Below are 23,379 nucleotides of genomic sequence, written 5' to 3'. Positions count from 1 at the left end.
TGAAAACCCAACCAGGAGAAAGTATCCAGGAAGGAAAGTCAAGAAGGATGAGGATTGAGAAAAGGTGATCTGATCTGGATATTGAGAGGAACTTGGTAACATTGAAGGGAGCAGTTTGGGCTGAATGGTGAGGATGGCAGCCAAACTGTAGATAGTGTGTAGAGGTTTAGGAAGAAAGGGAGAGAAGAAGGGGGCACCAACTGTAGACAGCCTTCTCAAGGAATTGTACCACAAAGAGGAAGAGCGATCCAGGATGACAGATCAAAGGTTGGAAGAAAGGAAGGGATTTTATGGATGGAGAAGACATGGGGATATTTATAAGCAGCCAATAAATAGACAGGGAGAGATTCAAGTGAGAGGGAGGGGATGGGAAAAGGGGAAGTCTGCTGGAGGAGATAGACTAGCATGGGATCTACGTTACCTACAGAGAGAAAGGTTTGCTTCCCACCCAACAGGGGCAAAGAAGGAAATAGTGAGGGAAGGCATCCCAGTTATGTGAAATCAAGAGGTAGAAGAGGAAGCTCTCAGTCATCTTTTGGGACATGAGAGGCCAGGTAATCACCTGAGAGGATGGAGAAGGCATTGTTACAGGAAGTTTGAGAAGGGATGGAAGCATTGGGAAAAGCTGCCGGAGAAGAGCTCCTTGGGGCGCCATGATGCAGCAGAAGGAACACTGACCCTGGAACAAGGAGGATAGGGTCAAACCCACTGCTCATTCTTGCTTCTTGTGTGATCTTGGACAATCAACTGATCACCCATCCATGTGGTGAAGGGAAGAGATTACTTGTTTTAGCGTAAGAATATCTTCCCATCTTTGGATTTCTCCATTCTTGGATGACACTAGGTGTCACAGTGAATAGAGTGCTGGGCCCGGACTCAGGAAGGCTTATCTTGTTGAATTCAAATCTGACCTCAGACACTTACTAACTGGATAATCTTGGGCAAGTTTGCCTCAGTTTCCCCACCTGTAAAATAAGCTGGAGAAAGAAATGGCTGGCCACTTCAGGATCTCTGCCAAGAAAACCCTAAATAGGGTTAGGAAGAGTCAGGTGTGATTGAAAATGACCAAAGAAAAATAAAAATCCTGTTCAATTTGGATCTTCTTTGCTTTGTGTAATATGGTAGAAAGCACACTGAATGTGGAGGCAGATGGCAGGTAGATGGTACAGTGGATAGTGTACTGGACTTGGAATTGGAAAGAACTGAGTTTAAATCCAGCATCATAAATTTCATAGCTGTGTGACCTGGCACAAATCCCTCCTTCTGATGCCTCCTTTTCCTCTATAAAATAGGAAAGGGCAGTAGTTCTGAACCTGATGAACCAAACGTATGATTCTGGAGGCGCCTGATCTCTCCCTGTCTGTCCCTTAGTTTACTCATCCTTTAAAAAGTCATAATCAAAACTCACAGGCTCAGAGTGGGAAAGTCACTCGGGCATCTTGTTAGGAGGGCACTGTGACCATAACTTCTTGCATAAATGTGCACTGTTAGTAATTACTGCTAAAAACTTAAAAGTGTGATTTGAAAGGATGACAGACAATAATGGCTCAAGCTGAGAGGGTCTTTGCTTGAGGGCTCTCCCTCCCCATATTCATAGAGATACGGGGTTGTTCATCAAATACAAGTCAGAAGCCCCAGTGTCCTGTAAATGGCTTATAATGATAACATGTAAAGTTTTAAGTGCTGTATCTGAGCCTCTCAATAGCCCTGGGAAATTGATGCAATTGTTAAAGTTCAGGATACTGAGAACTTAAGTGACCCGCTCAGGGTCAACCCATCAATAGGCATTTCTTAAGCACCTACAGTGAACGAGGAAGTGTGCCGAGCAGTGAGGATACAAAGAAAGGCCAAAAGACACACAAAAATCAGCACAGCCTGATGGGGTCTCAAGATTTCCTGACTCCATGTCCAGCTCCCTGTCTGTTGCCACTCATATGTTTGTTGTTAAAACAGAAAGCACTTAAGCAGCTCAAACCACTGTTTCCACCACATTGGGCCTGGGATGTTCTTTCTTGGGAGGGTGGTGAGGAAGCTAACATCTGCCCCACCCCCATTCTATAATCCCCAAAGAAACTAAAAATCACCAGAAGGGCAATGGAGAGGTGTCAGACAGCATATGGCCGCCCGCGACCCATGGCAGACTAAGGACAGCGGAAAGGTGATCATTAAAAAAAAAAAAGATGATTGAAAAAGAAAATGGGCCAGCCCTATGGGGAAGTGAGGAGTACCTGGTACACGGCTCTACCAGAAATTCAAGAAAAGAAGGCAAGGTTTCCAGAACCGGGGAGGGATTCCCCAGGGCCAACAGATGGAGGGGCAAGAAAGAGCGATCCCCAGAGGCACAGGTGGGACAGGCTGTGACCTGTTTCACTGGAGACAGTGTTCAGGAGCAGGAGGCCACAAGTGCCCTGGAACACATGGATGGTTATGAGAAGGTGTAGCTTCAAGGGAAAATGTAACAATAATCTAAGGTCCCCTGACCTTGGAGTGCTATTGTTCTAACAAACTGTGTGTCAATGATCCTAAAGCCTTCTGGCCTCAGGATAGTTCTACAAACACTGCTGACTGTCAGACGCATAATCTGCTCGTCAGTGATGACCAAGTTCCTGAGATCATTCCTCAGTTCTACCTCTGGACCATAAAATTAGCCTATCAGTGACATGAAAAACTGAAAAAAATTGTCTCCTTGCTCCCTGTTCTTTGCTAAATCTTGGATTAGCCCGCTTCAACTGGCGTTGCAGTTAGAATAAACTTTGCCCCTTGACTTGGAGATGAGTTCAAGCCTGCAAATTCTTTTAAGACACCTCACGACACTGGTCTGTGACCCCAATTTTGGGGGGGCTCCTTCTGAACCTCAACAGCCAGACATTTATCAGTCCTTGGCAGGCTCTGCTGAAGTCATGGCTAGAATAGCTGACAACCGGGAACAGTGGCCGGCTCTTCTAGTTTCTTTCAGGAAGAAGGTTTTCATTAAATACTATTAGTCCATCCCTCTTCATTTGCTCATCCCAGGACTGTGAGCATTCAGGCCTGTAAGTCAGTAGGCAACGGCCACCCACCAAGGGAGAAAGTTTTATATTTCTGTCTCCAAAGGGGAAGAGGGCAAGGAGGTGGAGTTGGACGTGAGAAAGGGGAAAACACGGCCATAAATCTGATTTTCAGCTCCAACCTGTCGCTGTGCATCACAAGCTCAGAGGAGTGTTTGACGTGCTCATGAGAATGATCCCTTTCCCAATTCTTTGGAAGTACTTTAAGGGATTGAGACAACCTTGCAAATAAAAGTTAATGGGTTCACCAGTCCCTAACCTCCATCCTCAGGAGGAAGCTGATTTTTAAGTCTCGGCCTCAGATTGGCAGGTGGCTGCTCTGAGCCGCCGGCATCTGAGGACTTGGAAGCTCACATCAGGAGTTTGATCCAGGGGCAAACCCAAGCCTGAGTTGTCTCAGTTTTTATCTACCTTCTTCTCAAAGTCTTACAGGTCCTATGGGAAGTCTTCTGTTCTCTGGACACCGAGATGACAAAAGTGGATTCCTCTGACTGTCCTCCCGCCATTCCCTTGTCCTTGACCTGGCCACTGGGAACAGCGATCACATCGACTACGGTTCCTGGAGAATGAGACGGTGGCAGCCAGAGGACTCCACTCTCATGTCCAACTTAGAAATAACTGTTGCCCTCCATGGAACATACGTGCATTTTAGGAAAACTTAAATAGCAATGCATTGTAAGAAGCTCCATCTTAATTAGCCAGCACTGTCCTTGATATATTCTCTTCCTCCATTGCAGATTCTTAACCATCTTTTAACTGTGAACCTTTAACAAATTTTTTATAATTTTGAAAATTTTTATGAATTTTACAGTTCAACACAATGAACTTCCTTTGTAATCTCATGTATTTGATGCGTTCGTCTATAGGGTTTATCAGACTGCAAAATACTTAAGAGATGCTTGTTTCTTTTCTTACATTTCACAAAAAGGTGAAGAATAGAAGGGAAAAAGAATTTATTAGGCACCAATTATGTACCAGGCACTGAGCCAAGTGCTTTACAGATGTTATTTTATTTGATTCTCACAACAATCCTGGGAGGAGGGGCTATTATTATCCCTGAGAGAAGGCAGCTGAGTCAGACTGAGATGAAGTTGCCAGTCCAGAGTCACACAGTGAAGTAAGTGCCTAAGGCTGACTTCAGGATCAAGGCTCCATCTCTTGTCCCACCCTCCTGTTAAGAAGGACCCCAGCTTACCAGAATGTAAGTGACTTGAGGGCAGGAACTGCTTTCTCTTTTGTCTTTGTGCCCTCAGAGCTTAGTAGTGTCTGGCACATAATGTTTCATAAATGCTTTTTTATTTTCCTTTTATTTTATAAGGCCCATGGTCTTTACTCACCTGACCCTCATTCCCTGAAACATCTCTGTGCTAGTATGGAAGGGCAGGACAGTGGTGGCGTTGACCCCTGGACAGTCCAGCAGACCCAGAGTCAGACTCTCCATGAAGGCGAAGGAAGACGCTTTGGAGGTGCAGTAGTCAATGGCTCCAGGGATGGCCGACAAAGCCAGAACTGAATTTAGACACACAATATGGCCATTCTGGAGCTCTAGCATCCGGGGCAGGAAGGCCTTGGTGGTCTAGGGCAGAAACTAGAAGTCAGCTTGGAAGATATTCCACACTTTCAATCCCTCAGCATACATCTTTTTTCCCCGTAGGGGCAGGGATCTCGATAACATTTCTAGGAACTAAGTCTTACAATTAAGGAGGAGTAAAAAAATTATCTATCCTTGTCTGCTTAGTGGCGATAGATCATAAAGACCCAGGACCTTCTGGGATGGGTTGGGTCCAATATCAACTTGCTCTCTGGCCTGGTGATCTCCCCCCGGGGTCATTCTCAAGGCCGCTAGACCCATTTTGGGAAGCAATGAGCCCATCCGATTCAGCAGCTGCTCTTACCCAGAACTGCCCCAGTGTGTTAATGTGCTGTGACTTCAAGAGGGCATCATCATCACTGTCCATCAGGCTCTTCCCATGGACCACGGCAGCATTGTTGACCAGAATAGTGATATCCCCTACCTAGAGACAAAAGGAAGAGAGCGGAGCCCAATTATGACCTAAATTCCCTCTGTTCAATGCCAACTGGACACACCTGTCACTGCTCAAATGTTCACGCCCCTTCTACCTCCACGAATTGCACGGCCGCCTCTCAAGCACAGAAAGAACTTATTACACAGATCACTTCTCATGCATAGAGAGGATTCCTTTGTTTGTTTCCTGATCTCTAAAAAAATCCTATTCCTCCAAGACTCAAATGACCTCTTTCTGTCTGCCCATTGTTATTGCTCTGGTTGAAAGTGTTACCTCCTCCCTCAAATTTCCCTAGAGTATTTGTTTGGTTTTCTTCCCCACCCCCACCATTAATATAACATAACATAAAATAATAATATGTTTGTTTGTGTATGTGGTGTTTTTCTCTAACAGAATGCAAGTTCTTTGAGGGCAAGAATTATGCCATTCAACTCAACTGAACCAACACTTATTAATCTTGCACAGGTTCAAGGCCCAGTGCTGGACAAGGGTGAGAGTTGAAGGTGGTGAACAAGGACAGAAATGAGGCAGTCCCTGCCCTCAAAGAGCTTACCTTCTTGGGGGGAGGAGGGAGAGTGTACATAGATAAGCAAGTACAAAATATTACTTAATTGTGCTGCTAGAATGCATATTCCTTATGGGACAGGCTACTTTGTTTTTATTTTTATATCTTCATTCTGACATCTATCATGCTTATATTTATCTTCTATATCCTATCTATACAAACATACACATACACACAGATGAGAAATATGTCCTAGATTTCTCATCAAGATCATTTGATAAGTTGCTTGTGATTGAAATCCAGACAATGTGGGGGTGGTTTGTTTTTTTGGGGAGGGGGGTTGTGGTGGCCAGGGTCTCGATTTGCTATTTCATCTCTAGAGAGTGTAAATGAATATTCTTTGAGAGATACCTTGGATCTGAGATTTAAATGACAGTATATGTCAATAATCAGTATTGGAACCTAAATTATCCTGAACTCCAAGTCTAGCCCTATTTCCAATAAATTATAAATGCTTAACAAATGATCTGTGAATGAATGGACCATAAGAAATCAGCCAGTGGAGAAAGGGTTTAAGAAAGGAAATACAGAATTGGGGAGAACGATTCCAATTTCTTTGGGTTCTTTTTGTTCATGGACATTGTCAGCCACCTTTGCCATGCTCTATTCCAGGAAGGACCCTCCCCAACCACCATCTGTTTCGGGGGGTGGAGAAACAGCAGTGACCAAGGATGAGTTGGCCCCTTGAGTCCATCATGAGGGTGGACCTGGCCATCCGTGTGGACTAAGGTTCTCTTGGAGCCAGATCATTGGGAAGACATCTCTTTTCAAACACGCCTGAGATCTGAATGTGCCATCATCTTCCACAGGGATTCTCAGCCTTTTAGTCAGCTTTAGTCTGAGCTGAAGAGAGGTCCAAGAATCAACAGCCTCCATCTCCCTCCCAGGTTTCCTACCTTCTCTCGAACAGCTTTTGCCGTCTGGTAAACCTCTTCTCGGTTGCCCACATCACAAATAAAATAGTGGCATTCGGTGCCCATCAGCCGGATTTCTTCAGTGGTCTCCTTTAGACATTTCTCAGTTCGACCCCAAAGGATGATCTGAAAGTGGAAATAAGTAGAAAACTCAGCCAGAAAATCAAAACCAAGTTTATTATGAGAAAGGCTGACATGATTCAGCTAGACCATGTATCGCTTCAGAGAACTATGGTACCATTTACCTAGCACTTTGTGATTTACACACATCTTCTCTTTTTATCCTCACTACAATGTTGGGAAGAAAATGTTATTGCTTCTCACTTCGTACTGAGATGCAAAGAGTTTGAATCAATTATTAAATGAAGGTGCTTCCTTTAAATAGCCTCCCCAGTCTCCCATTTTCTGTGTTTCAGTCTGGGGTGCCCTTTAAAAAAAATATATATATATACAATATTTTATTTTTCCAAATATATGCAAAGATGGTTTCAACATTCACTCTTGCAAAACCTTGTGTTCCAAATTTTTCTCCCTTCCTCCCTCCTTCCTGTCCCCCTCCCCAAGACAGCAAGCAATCCAATATAGGTTAATCAAGTACAATTCTTCTACACATATTTCCATATTCGTCATGCTGCACAAGAAAAATCAGATCAAAAGGGAAACAACCATGAGAAAGAAAAAAACAAACCAACAACCAAAAAAGATGAAATTACTATGTTTTGATCAACATTCAGTCTCCATAGTTCGCTCTTTGGATATAGATGGAGCTTTCCTTCCCAAGTCTATTGTAATTGCCTTGAATCAAGAGGTACCCTTTGTATTTTATTGCTGATCATCTTCCATATTCTATGTAACCTCTTGCACGTGAGTTTGGGGAAAGATCACCATAGAACTTAGGTTTTCGATATTAAGCTCACTCTACAGCCTCACACTGCCTCTAATTCTGAATATATGATAAATCAAGGAGAACACAGTTACCTCTGTTACCTTACCTGTTTATCTCTGTACTGGAGATAAAACTTAAAGAGGCAAAGATAAAAGAATCCATTTCTGCCCTAGACAAACTTTCATTCCACTGGTGGAGGGAGAGGGGAAGGATAGAATATATTCCCATATAAGAATACTTGGGACATCTATAAGATCAATACACGTTAATTGAGAGGCTAATAATAATTTGCGGAAGAATCAGAAAAGGACTCCTAGGAGGTGGCAACTGAACTGAGGCTTGACTGGAGCTAGGGGTTCCAAAGGCAGAAGGAGGGATGGCATTCCAGGTAGGAGGGACGTGCAAAGACATGGAGATGAGAGACGGAATCTTGTGTATGGGAACAATGAGCAGGTCAGTCTGACTAGAACGTAGAGGTTACTGCAGATGGACAAGCAAGAATCAGATTGTGCCATGTGATTGTGCCTTGTGAATGCCAACTAAAGGGCTCTTATGTTGTGTGCTAAAGGCAGTGAGGATGCCCTGAAGCTGCCTGACAGGGGCTGTGCTTTGGGATGGGACATTTGGCATCTGTGTGGTGGATGGGAGGGAGAAGACAACGAGGAGGCTACTATAGTGGTCCATGGAGCAGGGGATGAAAGCTGAGATTGGAGTGGTTAAGATGCGAAGAGAGAAGGGGATAGAGTTAAGAGACGAGATGGATTTGATGAGACTTGGAAACTGCTGGATATGGAAGCTGGAAGCATCTGTGTGAATGGCAGAAGGGAGGTGCTTTCCACAGAAATCTGGAAGTTAGGAGATGGGCTGGGGGGACGGGTTAGAGGAAAAATTGGTGAATTCTATTTTGGACAGAGAATGGATCAGGCTAAGTTTGAGGTTCCTATACGTCATCCTGATGGATCTTCGGCAGGCAGGTGAGACAAAGGGGCTGATACGTAGATTTGTGCTGAATCTGCTGAGAGCATCAGCATGAGCGGTGTGTCTCTGGGTAGTGCTCTGGACCTACAGTGAGGAAGACCTGGTTCAAATCCCCCACACTAACTAGCTGTATGACCCTGGGAAAGTTATGTAACTTAGTTCTGCTTCAGTTTCCTCATCTGTAAAGTAGGTATAATAACAGCATCTACCTCCCGGGATTGTTGAGGATAAATCGAAATCTTTGTAAACTGTGTTGCAACATTATGGTGCCACAGAAATCAACATTCTTCTTATTATTATTCCTAATTTTTGATTATGGATGAATTCATGTCAGCTGATAGGGTCACCAAGACAGCATAAGAGCAGAGGCTGCAGGATGATATCCTGGAGCAGATCTGCACATAATAGGCAGGTCAGGGATGATGATTCTCCAAAGAAGTCAAAGATTTGGGGGGGTGGTAATTATCACCCCTGAAGCTCTCACAAAGCCCTCCCCTTGGAAGGAATTCAAATTCATATTGCACTTGGATTAATACTCAGTGTTGCTGAAACCCCAACTCTCTCCAAAATGCCTATTTAGACATTGGAGCTGCTGGACACGAACCCCTCTTTCCAGCCATCGGCCTGCCTGAGATATCACTGGTATAGTGGGGGCAACCCAGGTAGGAAGGAAAGGAACTTAAAGATATCTGGAGTTTTTTCTAGAATTGTATGCATTAAGTAATAACCACCACCAGCAGAGTGACAGTAACTCACATCTCTCTGATGCCTTATAATCGGCCAAATGCTTTCCTTGCAACCACCCTGTGAGGTTGAGAGTGTAAACATTGCTACTTCCATTTTGCAGGTGAGAAAACTGAGCTTTGAGAAACTTAAGTGCTTTTGTTCATTATCACAATAAATGTTGTGTAGTAATATTTGAGCCCAGGACTCCCAACTCCAAGTCTAGCATTTTGGAAAACCCCCCATTAAAAGTTTTGGGAATGAGAAAAGCATTGGGGGGGGGGCGTATCAGCACAGATCCCCAGAGAAATGTTTGACCCCAGGAAGGCTATGTGGACACAGGGATAAGACTGTGACTCCCTTAAACTCTGAGTAATTGGAAAACTAATGAAGGTACCAGATGAGATGATGAAATATAATTCCTTTTCCCTTTCATGGGACCAGGAAGACAGAATTTTTTAGATCATCAGGCATTGTATCGGGTAATTTGGTTCGATTTTCATGAGGAAGGGCATAGGGGAAGGGGAAAGAGTTGAAATGACTGTAATACAAGGACAAAAACATTTATCTTTTTTTTAAAAACAAAGGTTAAGTGACTCCAGGGATGAGAACCAACTTCTCTGCATCTGGAGAAACTGGAGAAATTCATTTGCCCTTAGACTGGATGCTGATTCCTCATGAACACTTTCTTTTTCTCTGCTTTTTCTCTACCAGAATTGAAACCTTTTACCTACAACTTGACTTTGAAATCTGCGGAAAAGTCATCCATTCAAGGGATGGTCTAACCAGCCGCAAGAATGTCTGGGAGAGGAAATGAAGGGCACGTTGGTTATGGGAAGGAGGCCGAAGCCTTCAGCAGCCCGTGGGGCCCTTCCTCGGCACGTCCTCCACAGACAGTGTAAGAAATCAGATGGAAGCTTGACCGCTGAGCCATCACAGGGCCGGGGCACCCCGTGGGCCAGGAGAAGAGAGGCTTCGGGCAGGGCTTTCACACAGAGCTGCAGGGAAGAGATGGCGAGTGGCGGGAAGCCAGGGATGCTGGGCCAACGACTTCTTAAAGTATAAGCTGGGCCAGAGGTCCCCTTTAGTAATGAGAGGAGAATTCCCTTGGAGTGAAGGGAGATGAGAGTTTGATGGGTCCCCCAGATCCAAGGCGCTTCTATCCTTGCCTGCTTGCTCTTGGAGCTAAGGGACGAGAGACATCCAGAGAAAAATCCCCAAGCCCCAGAACCTCCATCACTTCACTTCCTATTTAGCTGAACTGGATTTTGCTTTGACTTAAGAGGGGACCTGCGATTCCCCGATAAAGTTCCCCGAGGGCGGGGGCAGTGTCATTCTGACCACATAGGGGAAGGGAAGGGATCTCACTCGGCCGACTGCCCTTTGGCTCACGGTAGGAGCCTGATAAATGCTTTTCAGCTGTAGCAAGAAGTGATGCAGTAAGGGACAGCTAGGTGGCGCAGTGCAGGGAGCACCAGGAGTCAGGAGGACCTGAGTTCAAATCAGACCTCAGCCACTTCCGGCTTCCTAGCTGTGAGGCCCTGGGCAAGTCACCTAACTCCAACTGCCTGGGGGGGGGGGGGGGAGGGGAGAAGTGATGCAGTCAAGCACCTGAAACCTTTTAACTGAGGTTCAGGATGTTCTGGGCCGCTGGGCTTGGAGTCACCAATTCAGAATTCAAACCCTGTCTGACTCTGGCTGTGGGGCCGGCAGTGGCGGCCCTGGCCTCTCTGAAAAATCCGAGGCTGGACTCGTGGATGGGGCCTCCAGGTCCGAATCCATCATTCTCTACGACGGGGCACGTGGGCGGCCCAGGGGTTGCTGGGGACGGAGGGAGGCAGGTAGCGAGGCTTCGGCTCAGCCCTCTTTATTAGGCCCCACTTGCTCTCCCGGGCTCCAAAGGAAGGCTTTGTTGGGCCTCGGGGAGGGCGATGGAAGGATGGGGGACGGGGGCGGGGCAGTGAATGTCCTCTCCTGAATCTGAAAAGGGGAGCATGGGAGCAGGATGGGAAAAAGAAAAGATCTGTCCAACTTTGCTCCTCTCTGGCTTCCAGACAGGGTCTCACTGGCAACTGGGCTTCAAGTTGGGGCGTTGCTGGCAGCCGGAGAGATCCCAGCGAGAATCCTCATAATAGCCCCAGACACAGGGACCTTGTTTCTTTGAATTCCCATTCATTCAGGTTATGTACAGGGGGCGGAGGAAAGAGACAAAATGTAATCTCTCTTTTTGGACAGGTAGCTGCCAGGCCTGGATGGGATCCAGCCACTGTCTCTGCCTCTCTCTGGTCCCTTCAGCTGCCATCGCCGGCGGATGGGCAGCTCCCCCACTGTCCCCCACCCCTTCCCCCATGCAGGGACTCTGCACCTCCCCCCGTCCCAGATCCCCTCCCATAGAAGCCCTGCTCTTCTTTCAGAAAGTTACTGACCAGAAAATTGGGGAGGGCAGCGGCCCAGCAGGGCGGGTAATCCCCTCTGGGGGGAGGACAGCCCGGGAGGGGGTCTTTGCCCCATGTAACCTCGGAATGACCTCACCCCAAGGCTGGCCGGTGTCAGGGAATGGGGCTGAGAACAGCTCTCTCCCACCCCTGAGAAAACCAGGGATTTGTGGGGGGTGGATAAGGGAGAGAGAACGGAGAGAGAGATTTATGACCCCTTGAAACTTAACCCTGCCTGATCCCTGATTAACTTTCAGGACAGGGATAGGCTGAGGTCTGGTGGGGAGAGGTGGTGGTCAGCGGCATTCAGATTTACTCTGGGGTGTAGCCCGTACACAGGAGTTACCGGCTAGCAGCAACTGAATGTCCCGCTCAGCGTGACACGCGGGGTGCCAAGATGGAGACCTCTGTCCAATCACCCCGACATCAAGGCTTTCCCCGTTACTATACAATAATTTTTTTAGGCATTCCTTTGGAAAACACAGGTTCACATGTTGGAGATATAACATATCTTCTTCCCTTCCCCCAGTTATCTTTTGATTCTCTTCAATAGAATGGAAGCCCTTTGAAAGCAGGGACTTACTAATCAAAGTACCTTAAATCTCTCTGTCTTTGTCTCCCTCCCTCCCATTTCCCTCTCCTTTTTCTCACATGTTCTCTCTTAATCTCTCTCTCCCCCTTCCCTATTTCCCTCTTTCTTCTTTTTCTTGCTCATGTTCTATCTCTGTGTCTCCTTCTCCCTCCCCCCCAATTTCCCTCTCTCCTTTTTCTTTCTCATGTTCTTTCTTTTTCTTCTGTGTCTCTCTCTCTCTCTCTCTCCCCCCATTTCCCTTTCTCTCCTTTTTCTCACTCATGTTCCCTGTCTCTGTCTCCCTCCTCCCTATTTCTCTCTCCCTTTTTCTCATTCATGTTCTCTTTCAGTCTCTATCTCTAGCTCTCTGTCTCTCCCTGCCTGTCTCTGTCTTCCTCTTGATCTCTCCATACATAGGCAGCACAATCCAAATGTTCCTTCTAGCCTTCTGGAGTCTGTGATCCTATAAAATCACTTGATTTCACTAGGACTCAATTTCCTCCTTTGTAAAACGGGCTGGGTGGTCCAATACTCTGTGAAGGAGATAATTCAAGTATCAACAGCTGAGGAACAAAGGATTTGTCCAAAGCCACAGAGGTAAAAAGTGTCTGAGGCAGGCCTGAGCCTGAGGTGGGAGAAGTCCAAGGAGCACAGGGTTCTAGCTGGGAGGACTCAGGTTACTTTCTGCAAGGGGAGAGGGCATGGCAGTCCCAGAGCCCAGGTCAGGGAGCCCCTCTTCTCTCCAGCACAGAATGAATGTCTGCTGTCCGCCTGTGGCCTCAGCTTAGCCCAGGAGAAGTGGGGGCAGGCCCAGGGAGCTGTTGGAGTGTTGTTTGCTATTAACCAGTCCCCAAGTGGGCCACAGAACTGTCCAGTCTTTGAGACTTGAATGGGGAAGGAACAAAGGAGAGGCCCTGGGGACAAACAATGCCAGGAACCGGCTTTGTCCTGGCAGACCAGAGCAGTAGGGCTCTTCCAAGGATAGGAGGTGGAGGGGAGGGATAATGAGGGAGGGCCCTATAGAGAGAGGAAGGAAGGGAGGAAGAAAAGCAGAAAGCATTCTAAACCCATCTGGCTGGGCCTTTCAAAAGTCCCCCTTCTGTTCACTTTGATGTTCCATGTTCCCAGAAAAGTCCCATCTCCTTAAAGGTACAGCTGGCTTGCCTGGCTCCTTCAGCACCCCTTGGTCTTCCCGCTCCTGCCCCTTGGCTTGTCTCCCCGCACACAACTTGGCAAAAACGGCCATGGCAGGACTCAGGAAGTGATGAGGACATTGAAAGTCTTGTGGGAGAAAGCAGTCCTATCCTGAGAGCTAGCAGATGGGAAGGGAAGACTTCCAAACTATGGACACCTCCCCAAACCAAAAAGGAAACTCAAGGGGAACATGGGAAAAGGGTTCTTGGCTCAGGTTTCTAAAGGAGAAGTGTCATGGCCCAGGGGCCCAGAGGATTCTGGAAAGAGCCCTGGAAGGGGCCATAGGAAGCCTCTACATTTCCTTCCACCCTCATTTTATAGATGAGGAAACATGATCAGACTCTCAAAGCCATAGCTAATCGATCAGTCTTTACTTTTCAAGCTGGTGGTCAGAGAAATAAAAAGCAGATAATGTAGCTACAAGAAAAGGGAAGAAGTAGGAGACATGAATTCCAGTCTCTGTCTTCTTCCTGACTTATTCTATGATTAAGGGTGAGTGACCAAATCTGACACAGACAGAGAGGCTGATGGGAGACAATAAGAACTGCATAAAAAAGGCAACATTTAGAGGTCCTCAGACTGTGACAAGAGCAAGGTATGAAGCGATGCCTCTGTGTTGGTCATTCTGGGACCTGGAAAACACTCCCTCCTCCTCACCATGGTGTCTTAGAATCTGTAGATTCATTCAGGGGTCAGCTCAAGAGCCACTGCCCTTGGGGAAACCTCTTCTGACTCTCCTGGTAACTCGGGCCTTGCCCCACCAAATTATCCTGTATCTATCTTGTATTCACTTATATTTGGACATTTGGTCTCTCTGGGTCTGATGGTAGCTCCTTGAAGGACAGCGACTATTTTATTTATGTATTTGTATCCAAGGTACCTATAATGTTTCTGTCATATAATAGGAACAAATAAATGTGTGTTTTCAATTAATTTGTTATCAATGTCAAGAGAATAAGAGGAAAGTGGACCCCTGGGAGGGCTTTGGGAAATGGGAAATGAGAAGGGTGAGAGAACAAGATTGGGCCGTGATTCAAATTATCGTAAGGAGTACATATTGATATTGATGAAGTCATAGATCCATCTGAGTACAGAACCTCTTTGGGCCTCAGTGTCCCTACTATAATCAATGAATCATCATTTATTAAACACCCATTATGTGCCAAGCATTGTGCTCAATTAAGAGATTATGTCAGAGGGACAGAAATGATATGAGTATTGCTTAAGACTTTTAAAAAAGACACACACACCCTAGCCATCTGAATTGATTATTTAGTACAGATTTTCCTGGTCTTGTGATAGATATCCAGAAATCTCTCTCTGGTAGAAAGATTTCTGTATTTGGAATCAGAGGGTTCTAGTTCAAATCATCACTTTGCCACCTGTGGGACACTTAGCTAAGTCACTTGACTGCCGGAATTCTCAGTAAATGGGGTTAGAGACTGGGGAGGGGATTGGATTAGAAGATCTCTATCTTGCCTGCTAGCTCGGGCATAAATTTATGTTCTCCCTGTGAAGCACTGGGCTTCCCCTTTAAATGTGCCATTGCCCATTCTTTGTTAATGCTACCTGAGCTTTTTCCAACTCAAAAACTAACTTTTTCAGGCTATTTCAGATTTCTTGATGAATAGAAATCTGCCATAGCAGCAAACTTTTCTACTCTGGAAGACAAATGAGAATGAAAATTGGGCAGGATCCACTCTTGGCACAGTGGCTCAAAAACCAGGTATTCTTCCAATCCAATCCAATCTAAGTAAGCATTCATGATGTATCAGACATGGTACTTTATCCTGGGTCACATAAAAAAATAAGTGCAAACTTACAGTTTCTGACCTCAAGGGACCTACATTTTACTGGGAGATCCAATATGTACGAAAGTGAGAAAATTCTGAAGAGGGAGGATATCAGTATAATAATGTGTGACTAACATTTTGGGATTTGGAGTTCAGGGGGTCTGGACTAATTTAAACTTTTGTGATCTTTGAGCCAGCAGGCAGTTTTGAGTCATACTTGGAGGTTTGAAAAAGATGCACATGGCCTCTATGAGGACAAACTGGGAATGAGGACTTGAGACTTGATGAAATGACATCCTTGGCCCAGCCAGGACTTGAGCTGAGCTGGAGAGAAGTGGGGACAAAGGATAAAGTGACAGACACAGAGAGATAACAACAGAATGAGACAGACAGAAATGGAACCAGAAAGAAGAGGGAGACAGAAAGAGTGAGACAGAGGTAGGAATAGAGATAGAAAGGAGAGATAGAGGGAGAAAAAAGAAGATAAAAAAGAGATAAAAAGAGACAAAGATATTTAAGAGAGACAAAGAGAAATTGAGGGAGGGAGAAAGATACAGAGAAAGAAAATGGGAGAGAAGGAGGCAAGAGATTAAGAGAGAGACAGAGAGAGCAATTAAAAAAAAAATCCCACAGACTGAAGTTGTTGGATGTAATCATCTCTTCAAGGACTGAAAGTAGTTTCCAAAAGTCTACTCTTTCCTCAACTTCTTATCCTCATACGGGTCCTGTAACAGGCACAATCATCAACTCTTTTTACTTCTTTCTCTAAGAATAACTTTGTCCCAACTTTGCTTTCAATAAAAAGACACATCAGGAAAACCTTAATAGCATACTTACACTGTGCTGAGAAAAATTCTGGAGGAAAGCAAGGATTAGCTGGACATACACAAAATTTAATTAAGGCAAAAAGCCAAACTTCTGTACAAATGTTAAAAATTTTCCTAACTGGGGAGCTCCAGGTTATTGTGATTATTCTAACTTTTCATCTAGACACATAGCTACATTAAATAGCTGTGAAAGGGACCATGAGGACTTATTGGCCTTTAGGTTGCTTCTAGAGTAAAAGCCAGTTGTCATAAAAATATGTGAATGATTAAATCTCTAGTAATTAGGAGAGGGACAGGAAGAATAGAACCCTAAACCACTCACCTCTTCCAGGAAGGAGATAGATAAGGTCTGGAAAGTATTCATCTCCAGACATTGCCAGAGAACGTAGGAGGCAAAAAGGATGGAGTACCAGTTGGCCAACTCTTCCCTCCATAAAGACACCTACCCATTCTGATAAATCAACAAATTCTGCTGTTTGATGATATTTTTAGAATCTCTTGTTTGTGTGTTGGAAATCTTTAGTCAGTTATCCTATGTCTATTGTTCTTTTCTGCCCAGATTATTTTCCATCTTTTCCAAGGAGCCTTCCTTTATTTTCTAAATAAACAACTATCCCCAGATCAGATAGTTAATCCATTTGTAAATGTCTTATTGCCCTACTAAACTGTAAGACAAAGAGTTTCCCTAGATGGCTTTGGAAATCCCTCCCAATTCTAGAGCCATGATCACTGAGAGGGACTTAGGAAAAGTTTGGCGAGAAGAGGCACTAGTAGCTAGAGGAATAAGGAAAGACCTTCTAAAGAAGGTGATGTTTGATTTTCTGTAATCAATACAGAAGGATCAGCATCCACACCAGCCAATGTGGTTGTCTAAACTAAAGATTCTCAATTGTTTTTTTTAATCGATTTCCCCACTTACTGCCCAAAAAAGCTCCCCCAGATAAATTAAGCAAAAACTGTGTTCACAGAGGGGACTCGAGTCATGGAATCATTTTGAGCTACAAGAAACTGTGGGACACCTGGAAAACTCGCATACAGTCCTGGGAACCATGTTTTCAGAGAGCAGACTCCAGCCAAAGAGGTAAATGGCCCAGGTAAGAGCTAAATTCAGTTCGACAAATACCTACTGAGAAGCTATTGCCATAGGTGCCAGGCGATGTCTTTACAAAGAGAAGAAGGAGGGTAAAGGAGGGAGGAGGAGGTGGAAGAGGAGGAGAAAAGACCACTTCCCGTCCCCAAGGTTTATAAAGCCAGAGTTCTTAACCTCTTTGGCAATTTGTCAAAGCCAATGGACCCTTTCTCAGAACCATGGTTCTGAAAACTCAAGCCAGTACATTCCCAATCCATCTCAAGTTGAGACTCCCCTAACTGAAGGAAATGCAAAATTAACTAAGAAGTTAGTGAAAACTATTGAAGAGAAATGCAAATTAAAACAACTCTGAGTTATTACCTCATACTCGTTAGATGGACTAATATGACAGAAAAAGAAAATAACAAATGTTGAAGAGGATGTGGGGAAACTGGGACACTAATGTACTACTGGTAAAGTGTAAACTGATTTGATCATTCTGGAGAGCAATTTGGAACTATGCCTACAAAACCATGAACACCCTTTGACCAAGCAATACACGGTTAGTTCTGGATCCCAGAGAAGATTAGTGAAAAAAAGAAGCTGCTTTTTCTCTATCCAGGGTCACAGTTGCCCTAGCACAGACAGGGGAGAAGGGGCCCAAGGATAGGACATCCAGAGCAATTCTTTAAGACTTCAAGTAGAGAAAAGATTGACCTACATTGGTGGAATGAGTTTCCTCCACTGACGAAATCACATCTCTTAGTGGGTCTCTATCTTTTGTCTCCCCAGTAAACCCAGTCGGTTTAAAGTTGTTTACAACCTGCCCCCACCCATCTTTCCATCCCCATTACACATTGTTCTCCTCGGGGCACTTTCCGAACAAACTGGCCTTCACGTGGCTTCTCACCTTGCCCTTCCTCCCACTCTCACCTCCACACCTTTGTCCTGGCTGCTTCCCAGGACTGAAACACACCATGAGCACCCTCCTTCCTTAAGCGCCTCAGCTCAAATATTATCTTCCGCAGGAAGTGTCTCCCCAGCAACCGGGACCTGTGATTTCTTGAGGAGCGTGGAACCCCTCTAGTCACCAGATGGGCCCCTTCTACAGTAGCTTAAAGCATGGCCTGGCAACTCCTACTTTACCCTCTGGACACCCCTTTGCTCATGGCCCCCTTTGTTAGGCTAATGAAGGTTATGGACGCCTGAGAAGCCTAGTTTTAAGTGCACAAAATCCTGAGCATTAATATTGACCTAGCTATCAATACATATCTACCTGCATCTACATCTACAGATGTCTGAACCTATAAGAAGGTGGATCGAAAAAAACCTTGGATCACAGGTGAGAAATTCTGGCTTTTATCTGTTATCTTTTCCATCATTAGAACATAAACTCTAAGGTAGGCACTTAGCATAGTGCCTCGAATACAGCAAGTTCTTAATAAATGCTCATCCATTCATAAATTCTCTTCACACTTAGACATTAATCGTCTCTCCCCTAGACTGTAAGCTCCCCGAGGGCAGGAGCCGGTTCATTTTTGCAGCTCCAGCACCTACCAAAGGGCCTGGCACACAGCAGGCGCTTAATAAACGTTTGCTGATTGACTAAGGGCCGCAGGCCGCCTCTCCCAACAGGTTGCTGAACAAAACTGTCTCCGATTACAAACAGTTCCCAGATCTTTTCCCTCGGGCTAAGCGGCGGCCATCCTGCCCGGCCTGGAATCGAACAAAGTCTCCTTCCGTGGGATGGGGGCCGGGGATGGGGGCGAGGGAGCTGCGAGTGTGGAAAAGGAAGAACTCAAGCCAGTACATTCCCCATCCAGCTCAAGTTGAGACTCCCTGGAGGATTTCAGAGTTTTCTAGCAACTGTCGGCAGGAGGAAGGGAGGGGGTGTCCAGGAGGGGGAGGGGACGACTGCCGCGGAGAGGGCAAGGAGGGGGTGGGGGCCGGGGGAGGGAAAGCCCACTCGGAGCAGGGGCAGCACTTCCTCCCGAGAAGACGGTAAACAAATGTGATGATGTCACGAAGAGCCGCTGACCTGCCGGTGAACCCGGGGCTGCAAATGAGATGCAAGGTGCCAGCAGCCCTCTTCCCATCCATCCTAAGCCCCACGCACACCCTCGCTGGGCTCGGCTCCGGCCCGGAGCTCACCCCAGCTGCACATATGGACAGGATGCTCTAAGCTCCCCCAGACGTTGCAACACACGCACACACAGTCTGCTGGCCGCCGTCTGAACCGGAGAGCGGCCTCCGGCGCGGCTGCTGCGCGGGGCGCCCCCTCCCCGACACCCGGCCCTGCCGCCCCCGCGTCCCACCCGCCCAGGCCGGGGGCTGGGGGTGGCCCTGGCGGCTCGAGCGCCCTCCCCACGCTCAGGCTCTCCGCCGTTCTCCGGCTGCGTGTCTCCCTCTCTGCGTCTCTCATTCTCTGTCTCTTATTGTCTCTGCTCATCGTGCCTCTCTCTCTGTCTCTGTCTGTCTCTATCTGTCTCTGTCTCTCAGTTTTTTGTCTCTGATCTCATTCTCATTTTCATTCTCTTTCTCATTCTTTCTGTCTCTCATTCTTTGTTTCATTCTCTTTCTGTCCTCTGCCTCTGTCTTTTTTTTGTCTCTTATTCTTTGTTTCATTCTCTCATTGTTTCTCATTGTGTCTCTCAATCTTTATCTCTTCTTTCATCCTCATTCTGTCTCTCATTCTCTGAATCATTCTTTCTGTCTCTCATTCTTTGTCTCATTCTCGTTCCCTGTTGCTGCCTCTCTTTCTGTCTCTCATTCTCTATCTCATTCATTATCTGTCCCTCTTTGTTTCTCATTCTGTCTCTTGTTCTGTCTCTTCCTCTGGTACTTCCTGTGGGACCTCCAGTTTGCTTGGTCTCTATCTTGTCTATGGCTCCCCTTAGTTGAGACCACTGAGAAAAGACAACTAGTTTTGGGCTTTTTTTGTATCTCCACCCCTTAGGTGGAGTTCACAAATGCTTCCTGATGATAAGGACAGGAATTTGGGCAAATTATTTTTTATCTCCCTGGGCCTCAGTTTCCTCCTATGTTAGATGGAGAGGTTGGACTAGTGGCTTCTAAGGGCCTTTCCATCTGTAGACCCAAGATCTTTCACAGGAAAGGGGCAGCCTTTCTCCTCTGTTACCCATGGGGCCCTGGGAACATGCCAGCCTGAAGCCCTCTACCCCTCTCTCAAGAGCAGCTTGGGGCAGGAATCCCTTATGACCTCGCCACCCCCCACTGGCACTGAGCTCTGTGGGAAGCGGGGCAGTTTCCCCTGCAAGCAATAACTTGGGATGCTAGGTCTGGGCCTGCCAATAATGAGGCTTCTTCAGCAAAGCCAGCCCTGGTGCAGAGCCCACACTGGCCAGGGTCCCACACTGCTAAAATCAGAGCTGGACACTTCCCCCGCCCTCCCCTTCCCGCTTTCCCTCCTGCTGAGAGCTGCCAAATCTCCCTCCAGGCCAGTCCGAGGGGACAGCAGGCTCTGTTTACTATTAAGAAGGGATTTTAAACAGTGGCTGCTCCAAGAAAAGCATCAAGGCTAATCCCCTCTAGTGGCCGGAGGATCTGCCCTTCAGCCGAGACAGCTGCGAGGGAGGGGCGCTGCTAAGGGGTGCCGCTCCAGGTCTGGGATCCCTGGGTGAGGATGCTCAGAGTCCCACTCTCAGAAGTCCAGAAAGTAATGGGAAGAGTGCTCCCACAGAGAATGAGGGATGAGAGAGAGCAGAGTTTGGAGAGATTAACCTGACCATCCCTCCAGCTGTTTGGAATCTCTAGAAGAAATTAATTCAGAGGAGGGCAACTAGGCACAATCAATAAACAATGGGTAGTTCTGATTATGTATGCCAACAAAACCAGTTCCTGACCTCAAGGAATATATCATGTAATGGTGGAGGCAGCTTGTACATATATAGATTCATACAAGATAAATGGAGTAGATAGAAGGGAACTAATGCTGTTTTTGCTCAGTTTCCTCATCTGTAAAAGAAGCTGGAGAAGAAAATGGCAATCCACTTTAATATTTCCGCCAAGAAAATCCCAAAAAGGGTCACAATGAGATGGATACGTTTGAAACAACTCAACAGCAAATCTTGGAGGGAAGGAGGTAGGGAAGAGACTGAGAAAGACCTTTTACAGAAGGGTAGAACTGGGGTTGAGTCTTGAAGGAGGCAGAGATGAGGAGACAGAACATCCCAGCCATGGAAGACAGCCATGGAAAAAAGCATAAATAAATTTGTAGATGGAGTGTTATGTGTAGGAACAGCAGAGAGGTCAATGTGACTGGATTCTCAAGGATATAGAGGGGAATAAAGTTTAAAAAAAAAAAAAAAACCAGGAAAGATTGTACCGTCCTTTAAAAGCCAAACAGAGAAGTTTAGATTTGATGCTAAAAGTGAGAGGAAACCACCAGAGTTTATGGAGAGGAGAAGGAATTGGGTCATATAGTCATACCCAAGTCTAAAGAAAACAATTTTGACCACTATGGAGAGAATTGATTGGTGTGGGGAGAGGCTTGAAGTAGGGTGGTCAATCAGAAGGCTAATTCAAGAGGCAAGGTGAGAATTGATGAGGTTGGGTGAGTGGAAAGAAGGAGATAAATGAAGGTGGAAATAGCCAGATTGGCAACTGATCAGTTATCAAGAGTTTAGAGGTGAGAATGGCACTCTAGTTGCCAGTAGGGTTCGCTAGGAGATGGTTAACAGTAATAGATTAGGCTGGAAAAAGGGAGGATGTAAGGAAGAAGACAGTGACTTCTGTTTGGACTCTTGAAGGTGAGATGCCTGTAGGACTTCAGTTCTGCTCAACAGGCAGTTGTTAATTCAAGCCTCAGGAGGAGGCTGGGGCTAGTGATGAAGGGCCACAAGTTTATGCTCCATGATGATCAGTGGAAGGAACTTGGGTTATTTGGTCTGGAGAGGAGTTGTGACAGCTGAGGTCAAGGGCCTGGTAAATAGTAAACATTTAATAAATGCTTGGTGATTGAGTCATTTGAGCATCTCAAGGGCTGCTTGGTGGAAGAAGGATTCAACTCACTTCCAGATGATATAATTAAGAGCAGGGAGTACAAAATGGCAGAATGAGATCTGATGTGAGGAAAAATTTCCTCTTGTGGAATAATGGGGAGGTCAGGAACTCCCCACATGGGGATCTTCCAGAAGAGGCTTACAACCAGTTGTCTGCAATATTGTAAAGACAATTATTATCTAGGTAAGGTTGGTCTAGAAGCCTTGTAAAGTCCAGTCTGGCTCTTGTAGTTTCTGTGAATGACAAACTCTCAGAGCTGAAAGAGACCTTGGAGGCAATCTGGTCCAACCTGTACGTGAACAGGGATCTCTTTCACACAGTGTCTAAAAAACAGCCATCTATTCTCCACGAATCAAATATTTTTCAAATGCCAGGCTCTGTCCAGTCTCAATACGGCCACTCAATAATGGAGAACTTACTACTTATCAAGTCAGTAAGTCAGTCTAATTCAACTTTTTTTTTGGGGGGGGACACAGAATAATTTTCATTATCAGGAAGTTTCTCTCCCCCAGCCCCATCTTGAACCTAAACCTGCCATCCTGGTAGTCACACCCATTCCTCTCAGCTCTGCCCATCTGGGGCCAAGGAGAATGAGTGGGCTCAGGGGTGTGGAAGCCTGTTCTGCTACTCACCACCCCTTTCAAAAAGCAACCTGACTCAGGAGCTGCAGAAACTCCTGGGCATCAATTCTAAGATTGGTCTGATGAGAAAAGTCACTAGGTGTTTCTGAGCCTTTACTTCTCTACTATGGAAGCAGAAGGGAAGAATCCTCTTCATTGTGGAAGCAAAGAGGTGGAGGAGAGGACTGGGAAGGGGAAAGATTGGAAATACAAAGTAGGAAAAGCTGTTAATAACAAAGCACATGTCTGCTAGGAGGAGGCCCCGTAAGGGTCACCTCACTTCCCACCAAACTGCAACTCACACCATTTCCTTACTATCTCCCAGGAGTGTCTGGGGCTTGTATTATTCACTACGGGGACTTCCAGGATGCAAAGAAGGGTAGTCTTTGAATCTGAGGTGTTTACCACCAGATGGTGAAAATGAATACACTCAAAAGGTTATAAATACATATATGTAAGTGTGTTTATACAGGACTAGCAAACCACATACTCCCCATATCAATTGTAGTGGGATGGATACCAATTTTTTTTAAAGGATAATCCTGACTCCTCAACCACTTATATATATGGTCTCAGAATTCATTCAACAAACTGTACTTTGCAAGATGGGGGAAAAGGGGAGATTGCAGTGGTAGCGTTGGGGGAAGGGAAGCATGAGTACGCCATCTTCCTTTTTGATTAAATTTAAGACTGAAGTCTTAGTTCTCC

At 45.9% G+C, this 23,379-nt stretch overlaps 1 protein-coding gene across 1 annotated transcript in view; it reads right to left on the bottom strand.

The window, feature by feature from the left end:
• The window catches only part of DHRS3 (dehydrogenase/reductase 3), a 49,473-nt gene that overhangs the window by 8,274 nt on the left and 17,820 nt on the right, over positions 1-23,379 (bottom strand). The window contains exons 2-4 of the mRNA XM_051988521.1: positions 6,536-6,679; positions 4,943-5,062; positions 4,385-4,623 (exon numbers count right to left, since the gene is read on the bottom strand). Of these exons, the coding sequence (XP_051844481.1) occupies positions 4,385-4,623; positions 4,943-5,062; positions 6,536-6,679 (503 nt within the window). The remainder of the gene's footprint in view (positions 1-4,384; positions 4,624-4,942; positions 5,063-6,535; positions 6,680-23,379) is intronic.

This window comes from Antechinus flavipes, chromosome 3 (assembly GCF_016432865.1).
Source record: "Antechinus flavipes isolate AdamAnt ecotype Samford, QLD, Australia chromosome 3, AdamAnt_v2, whole genome shotgun sequence".
Lineage (NCBI taxonomy): Eukaryota > Metazoa > Chordata > Mammalia > Dasyuromorphia > Dasyuridae > Antechinus > Antechinus flavipes.
The sequence above is the reverse complement of the archived record's forward strand: the minus strand, read 5'-3'. Positions and strand labels throughout refer to the sequence as shown.